Here is a 22,393-nt window from a genome sequence, read left to right on the forward strand (position 1 = left end):
ATGTTGCAGGTGTTGTTAAGTCCGTGCTTGGGGACAGGTTGGACCTGCACTTAGCAGAGACGAGCAATGCCTTTCAGTGCCTTTCACAGTGGTCCTGTGCCAGTGCGGTAACAGCCCAGCCACGTCTGCTAGCCATGGTGCATTGCCTGAGCGTCAGCTGGGTTTGTGTTCGAATCTGCCATTTCATCAGTTCCTATCTGCATGTGTTGTGGAAAGGGGACAGATCTACCCAGAGCTGGGCTTGGAGCTGGTGTGGTGCTGGCTCCCCTGCAGAGAGCCTTTGCCTCTGTACATGTTCGATTTAATGCATTCTGTGATCTTCCAGCTTTGCAGTCCAAACTCTGATTTTGCACCTGATCTGGAAGATTTAAGTGTTTCCATGTGTCTGTCTCACCACACAGTCCTTCTCCTGTCCTCCCAGGAATGCCTTGGCCCAGCTTTGCTCTGGCCTGGAAACACAAGTCTTTGGGCTTTTCCTTTTGCAGGGTATCCATGCACGTTGGCATTCAGTAGAACAGAGCTCAAAGGAAGAAAATACTATAATTAATCAGCTTTAGCAAGCATCAGTTTCTGTTCAAAGAAACATCACAATTTCTAGGTCTGATTTCACAAAACCTGCCAAGGCTCGGTGTAATTGCATTTTGCTCAGGGGATTCCAGGATTTCTAGTGAGTTGTAAAATGCGTTATTATGAATTATTCCCATCCCGGTAGCATCGAGGAATACACCTCATGGAGCACACTGTACTGGTGACTAGGCAAACACAGGATAAAATCTCAAAAGTCCCAAAGAACAGCTGGTTTTGACACAGAACTGAAGATGGCAAGCAGGTAGATATGGACAGGAGCAGAACTGAGTTGAGTATTGTGCTCTGCAGCACTTTAACCCGTATTACCTTTCAGTTAACAAAGGAAGTATTTTTAGAAGAGTTCCTGCTTTTAAATGGCTACTTCTTGACATTTCTGGGAAGTGTGGAGTAGAGGAGGCAGCTCCTGGTGGAGATGAGCACATGAGCAATTGGAGTGGCGTGATATGGGAAGTTTAGCATGACTCTGAGGAGTTCCAGTGGGCATTCCCAGCTGACTGCTGTCCCAAGGACCTGTAGCGCTGTCATCCCTCAGCCACTCTGGCTCTTTTCTCTTGGTTATGGCTTGTAGGTATTGGTGCTCTGTGCTTCCAGCCTGAAGTAGGCGCAGCCTGCTGGGATCATGTTTTGGCTAGGGGAGGAAGGTGGTGTGGAGGAAGCATTGAATGGTTGTTCTGTGGCCCTTCTGGACAGTAAAAGAGGGAAAAAAAGGCAGAAATCTCTGTGTTGCTTGCTTGCATTGAATCCTGATTTCACTTTGAAGGTGCAAAGAGGCTGTGGTTGGAACAAGGCTGAGAGGTCTTCTCTCAGGCTTTCTCCAACCACCTCCGCCCCTGCCTGGGCACTGTGAAGGCAGTCACTGGGATTTGTGGAAACCATGTTGTCTTCATCTCCACTGCTGCTCAGAGGAGTGGGGAGATTAAGCAGCAGAAACCCCCACCGGGGTCCCAGCTGTCTCCTGGAAAAGGCCATTAGGCCCTTAACAAGCTTCCAGACCGGTGGTGGTGGTCCATGCTGCTGGTGCACATTCAGACAAGCAGTTCTTCATTTTGTCTCAGTGAGCTGAGCTTCCATTCTTCTTCCCCTGCAGTCCTTGTAACCCGGGAGGACGACTTCAACAACCGCTTGAACATCCGAGCCAATTTCAAGGGCTGCACAGCTCTACACTACGCAGTGTTGGCTGACGACTACCTGACGGTCAAATTGCTGCTGGATGGAGGTGAGTTTCGTAGCTCCAACTGGCTCTTGGGCCAGGAGCACTGTTTCTGAGTAGGCCTGTTCCACAGAACTGTCAGGCTCAGACAAGGACCACAGTCTTTCATTGTCAGGATTAGATGTGATTTACTGTTTGCTTTAATCTCTTTATTTTTTAGTTTCTGTGTTCCCATTCATCTCCAATGGTTTTTCTCATGTACTTCTGGTGGCTGTTCTCAGTCATTGAGTGTTTCCTGCAGTTCAGCGGAGATGCATCCCCTGGTCTCTCTGTTCAGTATTTTGAACATTTCCCTTTCGCAATTTGCACTCATCTGTCATATCCCTTATGTACCTGTGTGGTGTGGAATCAAAGAGCCCCTGCTTTACTGGGAATGGATCTGCTCTGTAGACAAGGCACTGGATAGGTACCGGTACCCACATTAAATGGTTGAGGCTCAGGTATTGTTGGTAGCTTGGCAAGGCAGCTCTTGTGAGAATTGGTAGAAATGAGCTTGTGCAGTTATTGGTCCTCCTGGATAAATCACAAACCCCTTTTTCTCATGGATCCTGCTTTACTGTCATCTCTTATGTACTCACGGCTCCAGATTACAGATCCATAGAGATACTTACGGTTGGACTCGATGATCTTAAGGGTCTTTTCCAACTTAAATGATTCTGTGATACTAAAGAGGTGAAAAATTGTAGAATTATTGCAGAGTTCAGGTTGGAAGAGACTTCAGGAGGTCTCTAGTCCAACCTCCTGTTCAAAGCAAAGTCAGCTGTGAGGCTAAACCAGGTTATTCAGGGCTTTAGCCAGCTGAGTCCTGAAAATGTCCAAGGATGGACACTGCCCAACCTCTCTGGGCAGCCTGCTGCAATGCTTGACTATCGTTGTGGGGAAAAAGCTCATCAGCACTAGTGGAGGAGAAGAAGAAGATGCATTTAGCTAACAGAATAGACATGTACTACCATGACAACAGTTTTTTATTTTTATCGTCCTGCTGATGTTTACCAGGATGACATTTGCATCTGTGTTATGCTGTTACCCAGAACCGGAGTCTGCTGAATGTGTATCTACATCTGCATGGTGCTGTTAAAATAGCTGCATCTGCCCACGATGCAAATCGTTCTGCAAACCACAGAGCTAGTCGGTAAAGTTCTGCTTTCCTCCAGATTTGTGTCCTTTGTCCTTAGCATTCCTCCTACTACAACAATTTCAACTCCTCTCCTCCCTGCAGGGTCACCTAGGGCACCTTTGAATGACCAAGAAGCAGCGATGTTGTGCCTGCTTTCAAGTGTGTGCTTGGCAGCAGCCTTCTGCCAAATGCAGCCTATAGCAGCTGAAGGCTGTCAGCCTGTCCCTGCAGTGGAGAGACTCTCTAGCGTCTCTCTAGCCAGATGCTAATTTCTGCAGAAATTTTAGGAATGTCATAATCTTCATGGGGTGGGCACCTCAGGAGTTCAGGAGTTAATTCTAGGGAAGCAGGCAGGCAGATAATTGTACAACGGGCTCACATAAGGCTCATTCCTTAAGAAAGCAACTAAAAAGATAATGGGAAGTAGCATCCATGAAGGCTAAACCTCCCCAGAAGAGATGAAGAAAAATAATTGTAGGAACATTGAACCTTGATACTCATCTATACCATATGCTTGTTATCTTTCACAAATAGAAAAATAAGAGTGAAAAGTTGAGATTCAATACCACTGAATTCCACAGTTAACTGTGAGTCAGGATTTCTCTGGGAGCCTGCCAGATACCAGAACCCTATCTCTTGGCCATAAATTTAACCCCCCAAAAAAATAAGCCACTGAAAGAAAACCTATTCCAAATGGATTTAGCCAAGGTTCCTCAGGAATGCTTGCAGAGAAGGGAGCTGAAAAAGCAGACAGCTGCTTTGTAGGTTGTGGGACTATGTGCGTGTGGTGACTGGGAAGTCCTCAGACAAAAATATTGCCCCATGTGTGGTCCAACGCATTTGTCTGGTGTGGCAGACCTGCTTCATGTTTGCAGCATATGTAGACACTGCATGAACACTGAACCTGGCACTTTCTCAGTGCATCTGACTTGCTGCACATCTGCTGCACAGTCCCAACTGCATGTCTTCAGCGGTTGCTTGTCCAAGGGCTCTGGTGGTCAGAAGAAACTGCTCCAACAGGACCTCTGAGATCCCACAGTTGTGGACAGGGATGCCTGTGGGAGGAGTGGAGTGGGCTTCACCCTCTTGAGTGATGCGTTGTGAATGCACAGACCAGGAAGGGCTTTGATGGTGAGTGCAACGAGCAAGAGAGCCTCTGTGGTGTTAGAGAGAGAGGTAACATGGTCGAAGTGCTGGCATGGAGAAGTCCTCGTCACAGCAGGGTTGTGAACAGATCTGAGCAGGGTGAGTCTGTGGCTCTTGAGGCTGGGGAATACTTCACGTGTGGGATGGCGTGAATGTCAACAGCAGTGTTTGCTCTTTAAAAATGCCTGAAATCCTGGTGTGGACTAGCTGCGAGGGCAAAGGGGCAGTCCTCTGTGAAGGTGGTACAGAGGCACAGCCAGCGTCAGCAGGGACATACATACGCTGTGGTCATGAGAGAATGTGATGGCAGAGGCTGAGAGCTCTTTTTCAGTCTGTTGAGTTTGGGCTGGCAGCCGCCCCCCCTGTACCTTCTGGAATAACATTTTTTACAAAGATACCTGCTTCTCATTTTTGCCTTTGAAAGTCTCCTTGCAAGACGTGTGTATTATTAGCTAGTTGAAAGTACCAAGGTAGCTGCTTGGTTATCCTAAGTATAGGTAAAATATGTGTGCAAATAAATGAAGTTGGCATTAAAGAATTTCACTGTACTGAATAAATAATTGCAAGTAGCAAGTCCAGCTCATTTCTACATCTGTCCCCTGCTCAGCTATCTGAGTGCTGTTACAATACAGGCCTGTTTTAATAGAGAGGACTGTTCTTTTTGTTCAAAAGCCGTTTCTGTATCTGTCCTGGAGCCACTGCTGTCTTCGTGAATGACCGCTTCTGCTGCTCGATGCTCATAGAGAGTTCTTTGTTCGTGGCAAAGTGTCTCAGCTCAGAAGAACTCACTTGGATCTCAGAAAAAAGCGTATAACAATCTGTAGGACTGTGTTTGTTTGAGCACAACTGAAGGGATTGTGTACCAAATCAAAGTGAAAAGTCTGAATTTAGTCAGCCATAGCACTAAAATGTGACGATTGCTCATCACCATTCTGTTCTTAATCCATCCCCATGGAAATCCTTCTGGATACAGATTGAAGAGAGTCCACACTAAGAATGCATTTCCAAGTGAAATTTTTTGTCTTGTGAAGGTATGAGCATGTCCCAGTGTTTAGACCCTGGGAACAGCAGTCCACCAACATGAATCTCCACTTGGTGCATGATGCAGAAGTCCTTGTAGGATCCCAGGGCTGAGTTTGCAATGTTCTTCAGATTAATCTGTATTCGCCAGCCCATCCACAACATCCTCTTACCCTTTGCGGTCATAGTTATGATGAAAATTTATCACAATTTACTTGCTAAATCAAATACATCTCTGCTTTTTGTCAGGTGAATTCTTCTGAGCTGGTAGTGTTACAGCAGACCCTTCCCTTTCCTTTCAGTGAGTTTTGCATGCTGGAGTTCGATTTCACGATTGGTGCCTGACACGAGGTTTTCATTGCATTGACTGGGGGTGTTCCCCTCCTCCCAGTTCTGCACGATAACAAAGCATTGGTCCCTGCATCCTTGTTAGTATAATCTGCGATGAATACATGGCTGAAGGTCTCAGAAGTGGAGATCGAACACCTTTCAAAGTGTGCCTGCCCCGGGCCCTTTGTGAGGATAATTTCCCCATGCGGTCTGCCATTGATATCCGCGCGTAGGATGTCTCCTGTTTGCTGACATGGAACAGGCTCCCCTCGCTCCCTCCCTTACCCTTCCCTACACCTGCCTTTTTACTAACTGTCCATTTACTCTCCCGAACACTTCCTTCGCTTGGTGCCCTGCCCTCGGGGCCAAAGCCATTAACTGCCAAGGCCCCTCTCTGCTAAAACAACTACCCCGTTGTGCAGCACTGGTGTTTTTTTTAAGGGAAGCTCCCGTGCACTTGCCCCTCACCCCACATCCCTGGCCTTTTGTGGCCCATTCAGTGACTCGCTTGACCCCTCCAGGACCTTATCGCCTTGTGGTCAGCATGTGTGTGCCCAGCAGACCGCGAGACGAAGTCACTGCTCTGTTGTCCTTTCGGGACAGTTGTTGGTGACATTTCACAGTCTCCTGACCTGAGCTGACACCATAAATATCGGTGTTTATGGGAAGGAGTGGGTGGGAGCTCACATCCACAGAGTGCACCAGTTGCTACTGCAGGCACGATCGATGCAGAGGGTTTTGTGTTTGGCTTGGAGGAAGGAAGGCAGGATCTCCAGTTCATTGGCAATAGAAGTCTCTTCATTTTAGAGGGAGCTTTTATTATGTCAGTATTTAAATCTGCTGCATGACATCGCCAGTATTAAAAGGTTCAGCTTTCTGCAGGCAATAGGGTAGCCTTGCCATAGAGCTCAGATGCCTTCTAGCACCCTTCTAAGTCTGATTCTGCTCCAGAACCTGCTGCTGAAAGGCAGGTAGCCGGAGGAGCCCAGGCAGGCACTGATCCATGGGGAACTAGGACCAGAGCTCAGCTCCCGTGACCCCCAGTGTCTGGAAGCACAGTGGGTGTATTCCTGCCCTCCATCCTCCTCTTAGCTCTGGACATTTGCTCATAGACAAACTAAACCTTCCTGATGGCTCACGATGCTACCAGTCCTCTTGCCCTCCAGCAAGTCTCTACAGGAGACTTGAAGGAGCTTAGAAACCTGACCAGGCTGGAGAGGTTCACCAGAAGTTGTTTGTCCCTCTGCATCTCTTGAGTGGCCCCTCCTTTATTAAACCAAGCACAGTCTGCTTGCCTGCGTTGTAAAGGCCGTTTGCAGCCTGTCCCAGCCCTGTGCATCACGCTGTCATTTGCTATTGAGAGATCACGCTGCTGACAGCCAGAACGTCAGCTGCCACTGCCTTGTGGACAGACTGTCGAACAAGCATGTTAGCTTGGAAGCAGCTCACCTGGATGTTCCAGAGCTGCTGTTTTCTCTCCCCTAGTGCTCTCACCAGTGCTCAGTTGTCTGCAGGAGACATTGCAAGTGGTTTGCTGATGCCTTGTCTGTTGCTCAGTGGTGTTTCATTGCTGGCATGTGTTCCTCTGACCGTATCCAGCTGCTGTCTCATACTTTGCACTCACTGAAGAAAGGTATCTTTGCCCCTGACTAAAGCATCTAGGTCCAAACATGCTCTCTAATAGTCACGAGGGACAAAGAGAGAGCTGAGGGGAGAGTTGTGTTTGCCCGTCAGGGTGCCGGGGCATTGTAGAATCCCAGAGCCGTGAAATTGCTGAGGTTGGCAGGGACCTCTGGAGACCATCTAGTCCGACCCCTGCTCAAAGCAGGGTCACCTGGAGCAGATTGACCTGGGTGAGGCTTAGCAAGGCTGAGTGGGAGTGGAAAGGGGGAGCAGCCTGGGGAAACCCCATGGGCTTCAAACCGAGGGGCAGCACTGCTGCTGAGAGATTTTCCCTGCAGGGAGATATCCTTTCTCCCAGCATGGGACACATTACCTTTCACAGCCTTGTGCTGGGAAGAGTTGTGATAGCTGTGGTATCCTTGTAATAAATTAAAGTTACACTAAACAAAGCACAGAAGAAAATGCTGCAGAGAACTGTCTTTTTCTTGGGCTAGAGCTTATGAAATGCAAAATCAGAATATTGTGACTTCTTCCCCCCATACACACCTGAGAAACTTGGGCACAGAGAGAAGTGTAGAAGCAAGGTTACCCTGGCACTTAACAGCTCAGCTGTCATGTTTCTTGGATATTGAATTGCTTTTCCAAGTGCTTTTCCAAGGTGTGTTTTGTGTGCATGTCCACATAGCGAGGGGTTGGCTGAACTGGCAGCTGCTGTTGTGTGGAAGTGCACTACTTTGCTAATGCACGTAGGTAGATGGTGGCTTACATTTCATATCTTTGCTTAAAAGCAGAGCAGTTCCCTCCTTCAGAGACTGACCCCTTGCCCCTTGTCAGGACCTCGCCTCTCTCCATCCCCATCTCAGGCACAGACACATCTCCTCCTGCCAAACCTGAACAGCCTCATTATGTGTCTCATTCTCGCCCGCACTCTCCTAATCACTGACCACCTTGCTTTCTACTTCCCATCTTCAGAAATTCCCTTTGCTTCCAGCTCCTCCTAGAGCCAGCATGCAGGCTGACCAGGCTGTTCCTGCATGGGAAGTGCCTGTGCCAAAACACCCTTTGCCTCCTTCTCCCTGCGTGGAACCCTCAGTGTGACTCCGGCACTGCTCCCTGTTCTCATACCAGCGCTAACAATCTCTTGGACTGGGATTGATGGTCTCGGAAGTGCAGAGAGACTGAGTAGCTGAGGTCACGCAGCACGTAGCTGGGGAAGCTGGGAGCGGAGCCGCATCTCACTGGAGCAGCCTCACTGCCCCTGCCGCCTTGAGAAACTTGAGCATGCATGCCTAGGTCTGGCACTCGAGTCTCTCTTGTAAAACGTGAGCGATCATGTCAGCTCAGTGCACACATCTCTAATTAGAGGGGGGAGAGAGGGAGGGAAAGAGAGGAAGGAAAGAACATACATTTATGAAAACATTTTAGCTGAAGCTGCAATAACCCAGACTTCTGAACTCGATTTGCCAGTAAATTTAGCACAGTACATTTGTTGGTAATGCACCACACTAACCTATTTGGTACAGTATAATTGCAGATATTGTGAATAGGATGACTGATGGGTAAATGAATTACAGAGCCAGCATTACAAGGGATGCTATTTTGACATCAGAAAGTGAAAGTGCTTGTGGTATTCTCAAGAAAAATGAGGTTGCAATTATAGCTGGCTTTCTTGTGTTTGAATTCTGCATAATATGGCTTGGAGCATTTTCAGTTGCATCCCAGATGGAAGGGGCTCTGCTCTTACATAGAGAGGGTGAAGGACATCACTAGACAGCTGTGATGATGGAGAGGAGATACCTTGGGCCTGATTACATCCTCAGAAGGTGACATTGTTTCACTGTACTCGGTGAAGTCACTAGCATAAGCAAGAGCAAAACTGGGGAACTACATGAGAAACTGAGGAAGTCATGCTGCCGTAGGTCTGCTAGGCTGATGGTCTCTGAACAAGAGGTCTTTTCTAATGGGTGGATCCCCAAAAATTTCCAGACAAGGTTCAGATGCAACTGTACAGTGAGCTTAAACCTACTGAATTATTTTGCTTTGCTCGGTTTCTTCATTGAGCCCTGGAGGTTGATCAGGTTGAAAAGCGCTGCCCGGGGGCCCAGGACAGTAGATGGTACACTCAAAAAGTTCCCACATGAGCTGGTTCCCTTCAAAAATAATTTCATTTATTCTAAAGCTACCTTGGCAGCTTTTCCTGTCCCACCCTTGATCTCTGCTGGCTCTGCCTCTGTGCTTTGACATCAGCCAGGTCTTTGGAAGGAGCAGTGGCGCAGGTATGACGGTGCCAGCTAACAGGACAGAGCAAGACAGGAACCAGGAGTCCCTTTGGTCCTTAGCACTCATTATAAATGCACAGCATGTCTGCAGGGGGCTGGGAGAATGTGTGTGCTTGTCTTGAAAGCCAGTGTTGTTGCAACTTGGTTTGGGGAAGTGAAAACCACAGGCTACTCTGCCTTCACTGGGGTTTTTTGCCCCATATTAGCTAGAGTTAGGAACTGTTTGTCTTGTGAAGAACAAGGCTGTAACTCAGTCCTTGTGAGCAAAAACAGGCCGATGTGAAATGACAACTCTGCCTTTGCTGTCCGGGATCCTGCAGACATGCATGGAAGTGGTAAGTGCTCATGCCAGGGGAGCATCCCTGCTCCCGCAGAGCCACGTGCTCGCAGATCCCTTATTGCCCAGGCTACGGTGCCGGAGGGAGTGTGGCTGAGTCCTCCCCTGAGCTCCTGCCAGTGCCTCAGAGGACACTGAGCCCTTCCTCAGCCCGAGACAGCAGCGGGGTGTCAGGGTCAGTGTTTCTGGGGAGCCACATGCCTCGTAGCTGCCCCTGGGTTCTCTGTCCGGGAGGTTTCCTCCAGGTCTGGCACCTGCTATAATGCATCCATCCCAGGCCAGCTGTTGTGCAAGAGTGCCTGAAATCCTCTCTCCCTCTCCATGCTCATATTTACAATGGAATGTGATAAATTCAGTATTGATTCCTTCTGTTGCACTGTAAATTTTGCAAAAGATGATTAAATAGTGCAATAGAGTCTGCAAGCGCCGTGGCTCAATATGTTCTGGGCCGGCGTATCGACCCCCTCCATCCAACGGCAGCAAGTTCCACTCCCAGCCGCACCAGACCAGTAATTAAAATCCTGTGAGACTGGGATTTAGAAACCAATCATATCACAGCATCGAAGTGTCTAACATCCCAGCGTGGCGAGAGCAATAAGCGTATAAGTGCAAGCACATTTATGTCCATGTCGGAGTGCTTAAGAATAGTTTCCCCATAGGGCAGGGGAGCAAATAGATCCCTCTCTAAGTGTTTCTGGGTACAAAATTCTGCAGTGACATAATGTTTGTCATTAAGTTAATAGCTCTGCACACATGTGTAGATATATAGAGAGATGATGATTCTTTAGTTTCCCCTCTCATACTGTTACCTTACAAACAAGAAGAAGGTGGATTGTTTTCACACCCAGGTATCAAGAAGGCATAAACCAACTTACACTCACATTACAATAAAGCAAGACTGAAAGGAGCAGGTAGGTCAACTTGTTTTAAAAGGCATGTCAAAGAAAAAAGGTTTTTCTGAGCCCAAAATACAAAGTCCAAATTGCCCAAGCCTTTCCATGCTCTGGTTCTTCCTGTGCATTGCTGGAGAAGATTGTGTTTGAAGGCAGTTTGAATTTAACCATTTATGCAAGTTGAAAGCAGTTTGAGGTAAGATTAGCTAATACTCGTAACGTCTTGAGGGAAGCCTGTTTTTTCCTCAGATATGTCAAGTCTTGTGCTCAGAGTGCAAGAACTTGCAGACCTGGCTCCCCTACTTCATCCTCTTCATGAGGTTTGTGTCTGAGTGATACATGCAGTGCTGTGTGTCAGGCACAGGGGACCAGCAGCGACCGTGGTGATCCCCTTACCAGCTGCCCTGGGCAAAAGAGCTGCAGGAGGGAGGCTGCTGTGCTGTGCTGTGCCATGCTGTGTCATGTTGTGTTGTGTCATGTCGTGTCATGCCAGGGGTGCACCAGCAGCAGTACCCTTGCTCAAAGAAGCACTGCTGGAGGGCACTCTTCTCTGCTGGAGCTCTCAAAAGGCAAATCCAAAATAACATGTTTATATTTAACACACACGTTAATTTATTTTTTTCTCTGACTTATTCTGTTGCAACCTTCCCATTTGCCATGCGTGTGAACTGTTCTGTGTATTCAAAGAGAAATACAGTCCTCTTCTGTTATTTTTCTGAAGGGCAGGTTCTGGCTGGGATTGTACCTGTGCACTGGGCATACCTCTACGGAGCTCTTTATTTTCCAGAGTTCCACTGGGGTCACTGAAAGCAAATTTGGTCATTTTATTGTGTTTTGTAATTTTATACTGGGGTGAAAAATCTATGTGCAAGATTCCATCTATAAAGAAGGGCAACAGCCCTTGGCCCAGCGCTGAACAGCATAAAAGAGATCAAGTAAATGTGAAGGGCTTGTTCTGAGTTTGAAAGAGTGTTCTGTAGTTCATACCCTGAAGCGTATAATGCTGCGTTATGTGGCGCTGAGGACACCAAAAGGCCTTCAGGATGCAATGTGCCTGAATAAACAAGCATTGGGCTGAGTTTCAGGAGATCTGGGGTGCTTCTCAGCCCTGCCAGTGGCTCTCTGTTCTAGATATTCCTCTCTTTCTTCCATCCTTTATCGTGTCCATCCGCACAGCAAGCGCCTCTAGGCAGGTCGCTCGCTGCTGGTGCCTAACGATGCGGCAATGCAGGACTTGGCATGGCTGGGAGCACACCGCACCCGACCACGTTCTTGCACCCGTGGGAGCAGCTGGGAACAGCACTGAGGAGGAAAACTCAGAGTAGAACAAATGTCTGGTGCTTTCTTCCTTCTGAACTAATTCCCGCTTTGATTCAGCAGCAAGTTAATGTTTTCATAGAGCTGTTGACGGCAACTCCAATGCCTCGTGCCCAGTTTCTCGGTGAAAGATGGCTCAGTGCCTGTCAATGCTTGTATGTAACTCAGATCAATTTTTCCACACGTGCATCGGTTTACATTTATTATCTAAGTTGAGTTTCGCTTGCCAGCTCATCGCTGTCACTCAAATGGCTCTGAAAAACATAGTATTGGTAGTCATCTTTGTCATGTCAGTATTAGCCCTCACTCCAACCACTCGCAGATGGTCTGACCACACAGGCATTAGCAGAAATCCCTTGGATGCCTTTGGACAACTTTCTTCCTCTGTGGACACAGGCCTTTAAATCCTTTGTTTTCAGTGTTTAAGCCATTATTTATCCATGAGGAGCCTTTTTCTTGTAACATCTTGCTTCTTAGGTGCGGAACTCTGAAGTTCTCGGGCATCAGAGATGCATCTGCATGGAGTAGATGCCGGTTTCCAACTGAACAGTGATGGCATGGCCCCCAGCTTGGGAAGGCAAGGCTTTCTGCCAAAGAAGTTGTGCTGACTTTTCCTCTTACATGTTTTTTCCACATGTCTGCTACTGTGTTTCCTTGTATAAGTGTTTTTTACAGATTGGTGTCACATTTGCTGCCTTCCACTGTCACCCTGTAGTGGACATGACAAGCCGTGAGTCATTAGCGCTGGTGGATAATTTGGTGTTTAAGCTCCTTCTGAACTCTTCAGTGAAAAGTCTCCAGGCCTGACAATTTATTAATGCTCAGTAATGTTTTAAAACTGTTTCTGCTGATGCTTCAACTTGAGGCAGTTCCTGCAGCGTGTCCCTGTAAGAGGTTTGGTGTGAGACCCTTTCCGTGGTAACTGCGGATGCAGAGTGCAGTTAGCTGTTCCTCACATCATCTCGAGCCCTCCTGCTTCACCTTGGTCACCTCTGGAAACTCACCTCCTCAGGCTGACTTCCAGCTTCTGATACAGTTAAAAAGAAGTTCTAGTTTTCATTCCTGAAGCAAGAACTTCTTTTAAATACTTTTTGACCTGTGTTTTTTCCATTTTAACTTGCCAGAGCAAATGCTCCATTCTGCTTTTCTCATCTGGACAGAGCTTCCAGGCTTTGAAGATCCTAACTTTTCTCATTATAAAGACTTTTTAATAAATAACATGCATTTCTTTTGTCTTTAACATCCATGTTTCTGAAAGTTATCTGCTGGTGGGCTGCAGCTTTATTTCTAGCAAGATTCATGTCGTTCTCTTTCAGAACAAAGCTCCTTGGCAATGTATTCTTCATTGGGTTTTGTTTGTAATGATGTGAAGCACGAGCACGTGTCCTGCTGCAGCGTGGTGCTTAGGAGCTGAGGTTTTGGAGAAAGTCTTTTACTCTGTACAAGCGTGAATTAAGGCTTGCTTCTTGTCTTGTGAGCTTTCTGACTAGTTACCTCAGCAAGCACCTCTTAGTCTCTGGTTCTTAACAATTTATCAATTTATTAGTATCATGCCTTTTGCCCTTGCAGGCCCTGCACTTTTTTTTTAGTGTGTTATGATGCCCTTCAATCTCTCAAAGGTGTGATCTTAGTACTGTATTTTCCCTACTCAGTCAGAACATTTCATTCTGTACAAATTCTGTGTTATTGGCTCATGCAGTCAACTTACTTACCTTATTTTCGTTTCCAGTCTTTAATACCTAACATCAGTGCTCCACCAGTGGGACTTATTCCTTCACTGCAATATGCTGTTTATACGCAGGCATTAAGGCATCCTGCTATTACCTTCCTGCATGCTATTACCAGTCTCCTCTGATGCCTCCATTCCAGCTTGCACATCCTAGTTTTGGACTTTGCCGCTACCGTCTGTCAGAAGCACACACTGATTTGTTCTCAGCGTGGTTCCTGAGATTTGTGAGCACCGGTTGAGCTGCACCTCTGTGAGGATCTCTCGTTGATGTTTCTTACCTGCCCTTGTCAGCAGCTGAGCTTCATCTTGGGAGCTCTGGATATTTCTGGTTTAGAGGATCTCTCCTTTCCTTGTAGACTCTCTCTACTCCATAAACATCTAGTTCTTAATTGAGTCTGAACCCTTCCTTCCTACATCACTTTTTCAACGGTGTATCAAGGCACCATCTCTCTGTTTGGTCGTGTATGTGTTAAAATTTATTAAAAACCATGCACAGTCATAGTAGGTCTGTGATAGGTCAATACAGTGAGAATAAATCCTCAAGAGATGGATGAGTTGCCAGCTTGGTCAGTTAGGACAAAATGTATTTTTAATGCTGTCAGATGCAAAGTTCCGCACATTGGGGGAGGATTAGGGTGGTATCGACCTTTGGGAAGTGGAGGCTCTGGAAAGGATGCAGAGTCACAGCCAGGTGAGCAGGAGCAGGAGGAAGCACTGAGAGCTGAGCCACACCAAAATGAGCCGGTCCGAGGGTGTATTAACAGGGGAGCAGTCAGAGGGCAACAGGAATTTTAGGAAGGAGAGGCAGGACAAGAACTAATGCATGATGCTGGACAAACTCATACTGGAAAGGATTCCTATGCTTTAAGAGTGAGGGCGGACCAAGGGAGCACAGATCCTGTCCCCTAAGAGCTCCGGGTGGGCTGCTGCCGTCCCGGAGCCATGCATTAGCCAGCGCTCGATGTGATGGCACTGAACCTCGTTCAGGTAATGCAATGTTCTGCACTGCCTGGGATATCGCACTCATGGTGCCTGCTGGCCTTGGCCACCGGGAAACCACCAGGAGTTCATTCGGGGGAGAACGGCATTTCACAGCCATCTTCATCTGCATGCGTGGTTCTCCTGATGGAGTGTTTATGGGTTGAGCTGTCAGGCTAAAAGAAAGTTGTTTCATGTGTGTTCTCATTAAAGTGATGCTTCATTTGGTGACAGAAGGAAAGGATTTGAGGAACTGTGTAGAAGCAAATATTGAAAATCCTGCTGAACGGTGTGATATCACCACATTCAGGCACAGCAGCACACTTGGGAAACATTTTCTGAATCTTTTTTGCACCTTGTGGTCAGTGTTTGTGGTATCATTGCATTGTACAGTACTAACATTTTAAATGATGATATTATGAATCACTAATGAGTGAGTCTTATTGTTCGGTGCAACGTACTTTCAGTTAACTTCTCAGCTATATTTGTAGTCCCCTCAAAGAGGGACTACAGGTATGCTTACGTGGACTTGTATATAGATGTCTGCGGGTATGGGAGAAGTCAGAGGCTTGGGAGCTTGCAACTGCTAACCGTGGTGGGGGCTGACCCGGAGCCTCAGCCTCAAGCCCACATCACCGGTCAAGGTGGTACAGCCAAGTATGACCCAGAAGAATTATTAGATCTTTGAGCCATATGTTGCTCTTAAGTATGCTGAGCATTTACTCCTATGGAGACCAACGTTTTCACTGGAGGGACCACAGGCAGTATTAGCCTCAGCGTGTCAATGCACTGAGATGGTTTGATCTCATATACTGTCATGGCCAGGGTAATTAGCAATGCCACCAAGGAAGAGGGCTGGGTCTGGATACTGAATCATCTGGAGTATTGTCCTCAAGCGTGCCCGCAGCTTCTACTTCCACCCAGTACCTCTGAAAATTTTGCTCTGGGTCTTCCCTCGATGAGATTTGAGGTTATTCCCAGGGGAGTGTATGTTCACATTGAAATTCAAGCGCTTGGGAAGACTCATTCGAGGTAGTAGCAGGCGCAGGTCCTTGGCAAGAGCTAAAGGTTAAAGCCCAGCAAGTGGAGCAGTACCCTGTAATGCGTCTCTTGTATTTAGTGAAACATCAGGCAAGAAAAGAGTGGTAGGATCATAGGCTGGGGTGGCTACTTTCATACTAATGTTGTATGTTAAAAGCTGCTTGTGAAATACGTGTCTTATTGATTTAAAAACAGGTTTACGTTACTGGAAAAAGGGGTGATCATGCTAATTCAATCACTGAAGACTCAGGAGGAGAGAAGTCTTTTTATATTACTTTAACTAGCCATGTGGAGCAATAATAATGTCATTCCTTGTCAAAGCTGATGGCTGATGACATTGTGTAATCCCCAGCAGGTAGTGTGGGCTGCTTCCTCCTGGTGAATCCCAGACTATGTTGGTATTTGAACAGGGCCACGGAAAGGTGTAACTGCAGTGTCAAATCGCATTCAGTGCACCAGAGTTGTGCAGTTCATCCCAGCGCTTGTCTGCCGCTCAGAGCCTCCCTGGTTCAGGACGACAGCCGCTCTCCGTGCCCATCTCCAGCACCCTCAGCAGCATACCCACTGTGGGCGTGGGGATTTCCAGGCTCTTCTTTCTGGGATTTAGTCTGCTTTACCAGAAAAGACTTTTTGCAGACAGGACATTCGGAATTGCACCAGAACATAGACCGTCTCGTGCTAGTTCACAGCAGCTGCGTCCTCTGTCCCCAGAGCAGGTCCTGTTGAGCGGTCTGCAGAAGAGAGGCTCAGGACCGAAACGCTGAGGTTGGAGGTTACCTCTGAGGATGCCCGAGAGCAGCAGTCCGCAAAGGAGCTTTCACAGCATCTGGTTGCACTATGAAATGAGGTCCTCACACTTACTCCTTTCCTTGTCTCAGTGCCCCGGGCTTTCCCAAGTTTCACAGGCTTTCTGTGTCCAGTCTTTGGAGAAATGTAGCTCTCTGGGTGTCCCTATGGGTCACTGATAATGCTTTGAGCCCCGTTCTGTCTGTCTGAGGTGTGAGGCTTATTCTTGCTTCATCAGGCACCTGTTTGGCTACATGCCCTGAGCCAGATCTCCGCTGGTCTGCCCTGTCAGGACAGACTGGTGGAGAACGGAGAGCAAGGACCGAGCTGCGGCAGGGTCCCAGGGCTGCCGAGCTGCAGAGGACACAGGGCTGCCCACAGAGCATTGCTGGGATGCTCTTCCAAGCCCTTTGTGAGCCCTGCGAGCCCCTGGCATCCTCCTCTCCCTCCTGCCATCACCTCCTCCTCTCTGCCATCTCCCCCTCTCCCTGCCATCCCCATCTCCTCCCTGACGGCAGTGGAGGACCTGGGTACCAGCACCTGCTGTGTCGTGAGCTCTATTGACAGTTATCCAGAATCTGAAGGAATTCAAGACAAATTGTTAAGAGGATGGAGTTAATAAAATTTGAAAAATTGAGGCCTGTCACTCTACTAAACTTTTTTCGATACTGCTGACAGGAACATATTTCCCCAATGAGTGACCTTATGCAGCTGCTCCAGCGACGCGATGCCGCGCGGATGCTGCGAGTGAACCAGCGTGCTATTTATCAAATATTATAAGCCGGGGCCTCCTAATATGAGCAGGGAGGTGTGGGAGGAGGCGACGGGCTCGCACAGCCCGAGGTGTTGCCCAGGTGTCGATCTCCAGCTACAGACAGCTAGTGGGAGGTGACAAATTGCCTTCTATTAAGTCTCCAAAGGTTGACGTCCCCTCTGCCGCCGCTCCAGCCAGCTGCCGGGGTGGGAGAGGGCAGGGGAGGAGGTGGAGATGGGGAAGGGGGTCAGGCCGGGGCGCTGACAAACCGGTCGCCACTTTTACCTTCTATTAGCAAGCAAAGTGACACTGTTATTTATTGCGGCGTAATATTTTATTGCTGCCGGTACTCGAGGTTGGAATCGACCAGTTGTAGGAGTCAGGTTCTATCAATTATTGCAGCAATTAGTCAAGTCGTCAAAGCCATTAACAGGGGGATTAGGCCAATATTGGATAGCCATTATTGATAGATCCAGGAGAAGGGAAAAGCCAAACAAACCCTCAACCTCCATCTAAAATGAGAGCAGGCCTAGCCTCGAGGATGTCATCATTTGGAGAAGCCAGAAAACTTGCCCCCCTCCTCGCTGCACAAACCCGGGGTGGGTTTTGGCAGTGGGGGGGGCCGTGGGAGCACTGTCTCTTTAAAAGATATTGAGTGGCCAGCCTCAGCAGTATATAATCTCACCTGTCTCGATCATATTCTTTATTTGCAATGACAAGGCTTGCAATAGAAATTACTCTGTGTCGAATGTTTATGGAGCACATTTTTCATTCTGTAAGCAAATATAGATCCCTGATGCCAATGCTTAGAAATAGCTAATCTCTCTGGCTCCCGCTCGCAGAGAGTCCTCTCACTTCTTTCATATATTATGATTGCTGCTCGCTTTTATTGAGCAATCCTGGTGCTCTGCACTCTCCTGCATTATAGAAGCAGAAGCTGCAGCCTGCTTTGCGTGTGCCAAGGTACTCGGTTTGTTCCCGTTTCCAGCGGGATGGAAGATGTTTGTCAAGCCCCTTGCAAAGTGGGGGTGCTGTAGCAGTGCCCAGGCTCCCGTTTTTCACAGTCGTGCACAGGCACCATCAGCCTGCCCTTCCCAGCAGCTTGTCACCACTGTCCCCTCTGTTTTACAGGCAAATCAGCCAGACCTACTATAGGCTCTTCCCTCCCCAGGTTGCTTCTCAAGGCTCGATAAGTGCTGCAGCTTCGAAACCGGTGGGATGGTCAGCTCAAGCACCAACCTGAGGGATTTCAGGCCGATTTGAAGGCTCATTCTCCTAACCCTTGGTGTCTGGTTGGTGACAGCAAGCTGTCGTGGAGTCACAGAGTGCACCAATGTTAGTGCTGAGTCTCTCTGCCTTAGACATACCTCCTGAGATACTGAGAGCCAGAGATTAATCCTGAGACCTTGCCTGCCTCACTGGCTATTCCCCAGTACCCCTCTCTCCTGATCTTGGACTGCCCTGTCCAAGATTCCCTCTATATACTTCCCATCACTGCAACTGGGAGCAGTTTGCCTTTGCACATTCTTCTGCAGTCCAGCGTGTCTGGGACAGGGACAGAGGAAGGGGAGCAATCTCTGTGTGAGCTTGTTTCTGTGAGGGTGCCCATCTGACTCACTCCAGTTCAGTCTTTGGGGTTTGTTGACTTTTTTTTTTTAATTACATTCTAAAGAAGAGTGTGATTTTCCCCCAGAAGCCACTCCTGTGGCTTAGGGTGGCAGCTGTTTAGCAGACTACAGCCATCTCCATCTCCAGCTTGGAGTAACAGAGAGGAAGGGTAGCGTGTCCAATTGAAGTCGTAATGGTCCCATGTGGCTCCCACAGGATCAGGAGCGGGTGCTTTTGTGAAGCTGTATTTTCTTCTGGTGACCATGTGCTCTCATCCCCCACAGCAGCTCTTCCCTGCCAAGCCAATTGTTAGCAGTGACAATTCCTTTTCTTGTTCCCTGGACACCCATGCATGTAACCGCTGGTTGTACATTGTCCCTTTCTGATCCAGATAGCCTTTGGAGCAAAGGTTAGGAGGGGATGCTGACTAGGACAGGAGGCACAAGATGTGCTTCCTGCTCATTCTGCCCCAAGACTGAACTCCAATCCCCTGATCTTATCAATTTCTTCCTGCCATCAGGTGCCAACCCCCTGCAGAAGAACGAAATGGGACATACACCCCTGGATTATGCCCGTGAAGGGGAGGTCATGAACCTTCTGAAAGCATCAGAGACAAAGGTGAGCCTGAGATTCAGGTGACTTGGTGCTTCCTTTCCCACTACAAGAACAGTTTTAAAGAAGACCTGGCGCAAGCAATGGAGGAGCGCCTTAGCACACCTACACCTCCATGCTTTTTCAAAAGAGGTCTGTATAAGTTAATGACATGATGCATAAGGGGAAAAAAAACCTCTTCTGAAGTCTTGTTAGCTGTGTTCGTGGCTATGTGTCCTCCTCTTCCATGTTAACATTTCTTCCTCAGCAGTGACCTGCACAGGACCAGTAATACTGTTCTGTAAGCCCTTGGCAAAAAAACGGTAAAATCAGGGCGTTGTTTTTACTGTATTTTCTGAAATTCCTGGTAAAAAAAGCAGGTCTGAGAACCCAGAGTCCAGTTGTGGGCCTGGTATCCATGCATTCATGAGCACCAGTCTAAGGCAAAAGACCCCCATTTCTGCTGTCTGGTTGTGAGATGGCCATCTCATCCCTTCAGCCTCACTGTCTCCTTGAGTGGGCTGGAGCACATCGTGTGCCATTCGTGAGCTGCTGTTATCAGGTATTTTAAAGAGGGAAAAGAACCACATTTGCCATAGTGGTTCCAATAAAAACTCCAGGAGTAAGTAGATGGACAGAGATGTGCAGCCTGGTGTCAAGGATTTAAAATTCCTGGATATGAGGCCTTATTCGAGTAGAAGCAACTAATTATCAATTGGCATGAGAGGCCATCACAGCAGCCATGAGCAATGCCTCTTGAGCATCGTGGCTCCAAGAATCTTAGGTCAGTGGAAGTGTGAAACTCCCCCCGCTGCCCGATGAAGGGGGGGTACCAATGCCACCAGACTGCAAAAGCAGAAACTGAGGCACGAGGAGGCCAGGTTTGCTCATGGTTGCAGACTTATCCTCTGATGTTAGGCTCCTCAGAGGCTGGTCTACAGGTTTGGAATTTGAACTTGTGTGCTGGAAAACCAGAAGTTAAGAACTTGCCCACAAGTGGAAGAGGAAGTAATTAAAACTGTGGCAATTACTACATTTAGTGGACATTACTATGAGTTAAATGTGCCAGGCAGTCAAAACTGCTGTACTGCCTGCACTCACCTAGGAAAATCCTTGCTCAAGCAGGAGTTCAGAATCATGTTCCCTGAATGCTAAACCTCTGTCCTAAGCAGGGAGACAGGGATCTTTCCTCTTGGGCTCTCCATGCTCCGTCACAGCAAAGGAAACCCTGACCGTGGCTCTCCTCTGCAGAGCTGACAGCTTCTTGTGTTAGCCAGAAGCACCACTTGGTCGCTTGGACAGCTCTCCAAGCAAGTTTTAAGGAAGAAAAGTTGAGAATAAAATATTTGAAATCTTTACGAGAAGGAGGGGGGGGGAATTATCTGCTGGGTAAACGGTCTCTGGAGTCCAGCATTGCAAGGAAATCTGCCCCTAACAGTTTGAAAAGCTGCATTGGTTTTTATGCTTAACTAATAGAAGGAGGAGAGAAAAGAAATATATCTATAGAGATGTTCCTGATGAAAATGATTGTACTTGTATATAAAACGTAAGGCAGTCAAGCCAGCTCGTGATGAATATTCAGCTGGGGGGGATATGGTGCTCCAGGGGTTGCATCCACCCCAGTATCTGCATTCCACTGAGAGTCTTTGAGAATTTATTGCTCATTTTAATCACTGCTAGAGAATGAATTGGCAGAACTATTACTGGATAGGCACATCCCATAGATTTTATTTACATATCCTTGTGACAGAATAACAAGGAGTTTTCATATGTATTTTTAATTTATTTTGATTTCCTTTATTCTTTTAGAAAAAAAACAAAATTCTGTGTGTGCTTTCCCTATGCTAGACCACACTTGCCTGGTGTTTAGGACTCTTGAGCTAGTTCACATTGCTAAACAGTCCAGTGAAATTTAAATAATCTGTCATGTATCTAGGGCAGAAAGGAAGGGAGTAGCCCTCGAAACTAGTGTCTTCTGTATGTAACTAGAAGGAAAGCAGCCCCAGAACTGATTTCAGCTCTTCTAAGTCTTTCTTTGCCATTGAAGTCCTCTTTCCCCTGGTGTACTGGGCCCAGTCAGATCCATCCAGTGGTCTCTCCTGTGTCCCATCAGTGGCTGCTAACGGATTTTTAAGGAATGTTTCAGCCAGGATGACCACACAGTTGCCGATTCTCTGGGCTCCCTTCTGGCAAGCAGTGGTGTGAGGACCTCCTGAACTGGAGCTTGTGTCCCCTTCATCATACTGAATTGCCTTTGATGGACCTTTTAAAGAAAACAAACGTCTAGCTGTGGCTTGCTTTTTCCATCCAGAACATCCTCGGGTTGTTGGTTTAAGCATATTTTATGAGAAAAATTTCTCTTTTGGTTGTTTGCAAAGTGTCTGTTCATTAAGCCCCACACAATCTTAAATGTAGTGTCAGGGGCAGAGCAGCCTTGCAGTGAAAGCTGATTTTATGCTTTCTGTAGACCCACAAGAATTACTTCAAGATAGTGTTTGCCCTTCCCACAGAAGAACTACTCTCCAGATCTCCAAAGACTGTCATAGCTTAGTTCACATCCCCAGCATGTTCTGCAGCTGACCAGAGGTTTATCATCTTGCTTTCCTTTAAGTTTTTAAACTCTTACCCCTGTAAGGCGAAAGACACTGTCCCCTTCACATCTGTAGGTTTTCTGCAAAGGTTTGCTTCTGCTGGTGCTGTGCTTTTGAACCTCTTCCCTCTGAATATTTTTCCCGTAAATGCAGTCATGCTTGGGAGGGATGCCATGCTGGGTAAAGAATAACGAAAGCCAGTGAATACAATTGCCATACCCATCTTGGTGACAGGCAGCCAGCTGTTATTATCTCAAAGTGAGGTCTGCCAAAGCACAGACAGAGTGAATATCTTATTAAAAATGAACATCTCTTGTACTTTTGGCATTGCATCAGGAGAACCTCTTAGCCCAGGTCAGCGCAGGAGTTCAGTTGCCTTCAATGCAAGAGCAGGGTACCGCTTCTTGCATTTCTTTCAGAGCATGTAACACCACTATAATCCGCTTAAGTGCCAG

General features: G+C 47.5%; 1 protein-coding gene across 1 annotated transcript in view; it reads left to right on the forward strand.

The window, feature by feature from the left end:
• The window catches only part of CLPB (caseinolytic mitochondrial matrix peptidase chaperone subunit B), an 85,974-nt gene that overhangs the window by 33,929 nt on the left and 29,652 nt on the right, over window positions 1–22,393 (forward strand). Inside the window, exons 5-6 of the mRNA XM_049823274.1 lie at window positions 1,676–1,804; window positions 19,277–19,374. Of these exons, the coding sequence (XP_049679231.1) occupies window positions 1,676–1,804; window positions 19,277–19,374 (227 nt within the window). The remainder of the gene's footprint in view (window positions 1–1,675; window positions 1,805–19,276; window positions 19,375–22,393) is intronic.

Source organism: Accipiter gentilis, chromosome 19, assembly GCF_929443795.1.
Source record: "Accipiter gentilis chromosome 19, bAccGen1.1, whole genome shotgun sequence".
In the NCBI taxonomy this organism is placed as follows: Eukaryota; Metazoa; Chordata; class Aves; order Accipitriformes; family Accipitridae; genus Astur; species Astur gentilis.